The sequence below is a fragment of the Choloepus didactylus genome (genome assembly GCF_015220235.1).
Source record: "Choloepus didactylus isolate mChoDid1 chromosome 26 unlocalized genomic scaffold, mChoDid1.pri SUPER_26_unloc1, whole genome shotgun sequence".
Classification (NCBI taxonomy): Eukaryota; Metazoa; Chordata; class Mammalia; order Pilosa; family Megalonychidae; genus Choloepus; species Choloepus didactylus.
Window position 1 is genome coordinate 2056045 of NW_023637614.1, and position 5133 is coordinate 2061177.

At 41.9% G+C, this 5133-nt stretch overlaps 1 protein-coding gene across 1 annotated transcript; it reads left to right on the forward strand.

The window, feature by feature from the left end:
• The first annotated feature begins 2520 nt into the window (after positions 1-2520).
• Positions 2521-3648, forward strand: LOC119525743 (actin, cytoplasmic 1-like). Its single transcript, XM_037824544.1, has one exon. It carries the CDS (start codon positions 2524-2526, stop codon positions 3646-3648), a length of 1125 nt encoding a protein of 374 aa, XP_037680472.1. The 5' UTR covers positions 2521-2523.
• Positions 3649-5133: the final 1485 nt, after the last annotated feature.

A 5133-nucleotide genomic window follows, 5' to 3' on the forward strand; every position in this document is an offset into this window, starting at 1 on the left:
ACATAGCTTTTAACTGATCAGATATTTTTAGCTCCTATTATTCTTGTTCTTGCTGTACCTGTGTACCTCTCTCACTGGCCAGGTTTCAGATTAGCTCTGCCTCCCATCTTCCTATGTAATCAAGTGCCTACCTGCCAGCTTCTTGGAGGTAGGCACTGTGTACCACAGCAGCTTCTCTGTGTGTGGGTAAAAATGTCTGCTCCCAATTGTGTTTGCTTTCTGCTGGCCAGCAAGCCATGATTTGTTTTAGAGCACTGCTTTAACTGTTGGGTCATCCATATTTCTCAACTTAAACAAGGTCAGTTTCCCATGCACTGTGTTTAGACCAGCTTCACTAGGACTGGGGTAAGGTTTGGAGGGGTTCTGAGAAGTCCTAAAGTTCTCTTGCACTTTCTGGTCTCTCCAGCAGATGGAACTCTTTGGTGACTTAATTGTCCTTGGAAGGTGTTCTTTTTCTGTATCTGAGGCTGTGTCTGACCAAAACATGCCTGAATTACATCTTGGATCCTGGAAGAGTCCAACTGGTCAGGGCTGAAATATCTCTTAGAGCCCAGCTGAGTCTGGCTGGTTGGGACTGAATTATCACTTTCAGCCTGCCTGAGACTTGTTTGGCTGGACTGAATTGTGCCCTGGTGCCCCATATGACTTTGCAGGGCTGAAGCTGGGGGTTTCCTGCACCCTCATTTTTCTGGGTAAAATCTGCCTCAATGTGGGACTGTATACCCCACTCTCTCTTTAGCAGAGGACTCCCCCAGCTGCCACAGTTTTCTGCCATCTCCAGACAAGTATCAGGCTGCTGGCTACTATGACCCTCAAAGGTGGTGGAAGAGCTTTCAGATCCAGAGCCCGAAAGAGTCTCTGCCCATGTTTTCTCAGACTCTTCATACTTCAGTTATCTGGGCCTTAAAATGTCCTCTGCTGTCCCCCTGTTCTCTGAAAACTGAGGCTCTGTCTCACTGCTGTGAGTGATTTTATAGTCTGTGTCCCTGGTGGGAGGTGGGAAGAAACTTAACTGTTGGTTATTTTTTCCTCCACTAATGCATGAGACTGAGGGGGAGGGGAGAGGACCCACTGGCCTCAAATGCAGTTCTGCTACCTGATATCTCTCTCCTTCAAATTGGCATCTGTAGGGTCCTTCTTCTATACACTTCTTCTATACACTAGTCCTAAGTTCTGAACAATCCAGGGTTATCCTTTTTTGCCAAATATCTGGGGAGAAGTTTTCAGCTGCCATTTATGTTGCCATGTTGATGATATCACCCCCCTTTAATTTCTTCTTCTGATTTTTCATTGTTTACAGATTCAGTACTGATTTTTGTGTGTTGATTTTAACCTTCCAGTTTCATTGATGAGCTTTAGGATATTTATTGTGGATTTTTCAAGAATTTCTGCATGTAGAATCATGTAATCAGCAAATAGGGAATGATTTACCTCTTCCTTTCCAATTCAGATGCCTTATATTTCTTTTTCTCACCTAATTGCTCTGGGTAGATCTTCCACTACAATGTTGAATGACCATTGTGACAGTGGGAATCTTTTTATTTTCCCAGATCTTAGATGGAAAGCTTTCAGCCTTTGGCAATTAAGAATGATGTAAGTTGTGGGTTTTTCCTATATGACTTTTATCACATCGAGGAAGTTTCCTTCTATTCCTAGTGCTTCAAGTGTTTTTTTCCAAGAAGGTGCTGAATTTGTACAAATGAATTTTCTGCATCAATTATGATTGTGGGTTTTTCCCTTTATTCTGTTAATCTAATCTTTTATATTAATTGATTTTCTTAGGTTGGTCCATCCTTGCATGCCTGGAATGAATGCCATTTGATTATGTTGTATATTTCTTTTGATGTGCTGTTGGATTCAGTTTGCTAGTATTTTGTTGAGGATTTTAACATATATATTATGAGGTGTGTGGGTCTCCAATTTTCTTTTCTTATGTAATATTTATCTGGCTTTGGTATTGTGTTGGCAATCATGAGTAATGCCATTATAAACTTTGGAGTGCAATGTCTATTCCTGTCTTTTTTTTCCATATTTCTGAGTGTATACCTGGTAACAGGATTACCAGACCATATGCCAATTCTGTACTTAGCTTCTTGAAGAACCACCATACTGCCTTCAGAGCAGGTGCACCATTCTAAATTCCCACCAACAGTGAAAATATGTACCTATTTCTCCAGATCCTCTCTAGCACTTGTATTTTTTTTGACAGCCATTTTCATAGGTGTGAAATGGTATCTCATTCTGGTTTTGGTTTTCATTTCCTTAAGAGCTAGTGAAGTTTAGCATCTTTTTATATGTTTATTAGCCATTTCTATTTTGTGTTTGGAAAACTGTCTGCCCATGTCTTTTGCCCATTTTTAATTGGGTTCTTTGTATTTTTTTTGTTTTTGATTTGTAGGATGTCTATTTATTCTGGGTATTAAAACCTTATTGGACCACTGAGACTGTGTCTACTCCATAAGCACAGGCCTCTTGCTGCTCCACCACCACCACTGGTTTAGATCTGTCAGCATACAGCTCACCATGGATAAATATATCACTGCTCTTGTGGTTGACAATGGCTCCAGCATGTGCAAGGCTGGCTTTGCAGGTGATGATTCACCCCGGGCCATCTTTCCATCCGTATTAGGGCATCTCCAGCCCCAGTATGTAAGGATGGGCATGGGCCAGAGGGACTTCTATGTTGGTGATGAGGCCCAGAAGAAAAGATGTATCCTGACCCTCAAGTACCCCATTAAGCAAGGCATCATCATCAACTGGGATGACATGGAAAAGATCTGGCACCATACCTTCTACAAGCTGCATGTTGACCCAGAATTGTACCCAGTGCTGCTGACTGAGGCCCCCCTGAACCTGAAGGCCAACCGTGAGAAGATGACCCAGGTCATGTTTGAGACCTTCAACACCCCTGCCATGTATGTGGCCAACCAGGCTGTGTTGTCCCTGTTTGCTTCTGGCCGCACCACAGGCATTGTTTTGCATTCTGGTCATGGAGTCACCTATGCTGTGCCCATTTATGAGGGCTTTGCCTTGTCCCATGCCATCCTGCATCTGGGCCTGGCTGGCTGTCATCTGACAGACTACTTGATGAGGATCCTCATGGATCGTGGCTATGGCCTCACCACCATGGCTGAAAGGTTAATTGTGCAGGACATTAAAGAACACCTCTGTTTCATTGCCTTGGACTTCAAGCAGGAGATGGCCACCACTGCCTTGTCCACCTCCCTGGATAAGAGCTATAAGCTTCCTGATGGGAAGTTCATCTCCATTGGCATTGAGCAGTTCTGCTGTCCTGAAGCCCTCTTCCAGCCTTCCTTCCTAGGAATGGAATCTTGTGGCATCCATGAAATTACATTCAATGCCATCATGAAATGTAATGTGGATCTCCACAAGGATCTATTTGCCAATGTGGTGCTGTCTGGTGGGACCACTATGTTTCCGGGCACTACTGAGAGATTGAAGAAGGAGATCACAGCCCTTGCACCCAGCACAAAGAAGATAAATATCATTGCCCCCTTTGAGCACAAGAACTCAGTGTGGAATGGTGGATCCATACTGGCCTCACTGCCAACATTCAATAAGATGTGGATCAGTAAGGGGGAGTATGAAGACTTTGGACCTTCAATTGTCCAAAAGAAGTGCTTTTGATTTTATCACTTGTTGTACACTTTTTCTTCAAACATAGTTCACACATTAAATGAGGTGAGATGGGCATGGCTTCATTTGGTTTTTAATTGTAATTTGCTGGTTTTTGGATTGTATTTTGGTGCTTGACCCAGGATTTAAAAATTGGAATGGTGAAGATGACATCAGTGAGTTGGAGCAAGCTTCCCCAAAATTCTACAATTGTGGCCAAGGACTTCGTATATTGTCTTTTTCTTTTGGTAATTAAATTTAGTTTTATTGAGATATGGTCACATACCATACAATCATCTATGGAGTACAATCCACTATTCAGACTACCATCATGCAGTTATGCATCCATCATCCCAATCTATTTTGGGGCATTTTCCTTACACAAGAAAGAATCAGAATAAGAATAAGAAATAAAAGTAAAAAAGAACACTGAAACAACCCCCCCCCATTCAACTCTATTTTTCATTTACTTTTGGTCCCCATTTTTCTGCTCATCCATCCATACACTGGTTAAAGAGAGTGCAAACCAAAAGGTTTTAACAATCACACTGTCACCCCTTGTAAGCCACATTCAAGAGTCAAGGCTACTGGGTTGGAGTCTGATACTTTCAGGTATTTACTTCTAGCTATTCCAATACATTAAAACCTAAAATATGTTATCTATATGGTGCATAAGAATGTCAACCAGAATGACACCTCAACTCCATTTGAAATCTCTCAGCCCCTGATGTTTATTTCATTTTACTTCACATCCATCTTTTGGTCAAGAAGGTGCTGTCAATTCCATGATGCTGGGTCCACATTCATCCCCAGGAGTCATATCCTGCATTACCAGGGAGATTTACACCCCTGGGAGTAAGATCCCATGTAGTGGGGAGATCACCTGCCAAGGTGGCTTAGTTAGAGGGAGAGGGCCACATCTGAACATCAAAAAGGCACTCATGGGGAGACACAGGCACAATTATAAACAGGTTTAGCCTTCTCTTTGCAGTAACAAGCTTTGTAAGAACAAGCCCCAATACAGAGTGCTCAGCATGCCAAGCCATCAGTTTTCAATGTGTGTGAGAACATCAGCAGCAATCTGGTGAGGAAGTCCAACACATCCACACTTTTCTCCAGATCCTCAGGGGAGCCCTATGTATATGTTTATATTGTCTGCCCAAATTACTTTGGGATGTGTTGCTATTTCACTCTAACCTTTGCAGACATACCATATCTCACTTTCTAGTCAAAGTTCAGTGCAATTGTGGTGTTTGAACAAACTGATTGTAGAAGTAATATTGTTTATAATATATAGCTCCTACACCAAATAAATATCTCTTCCCTTTGTCTCCAATGGAATTTGAAGTTTTAAAACACAGTTTCAACTTTTACCCTTTGGCCTGATTTGCCTTAGTTTTAACCAGATCTGCTTCATATATCTCTAATTGAAGTTTGGGCTCTTTATTAGCTTTTATTCTTATACAGTTGCTGTATGCATTAATACTGACATTCAAA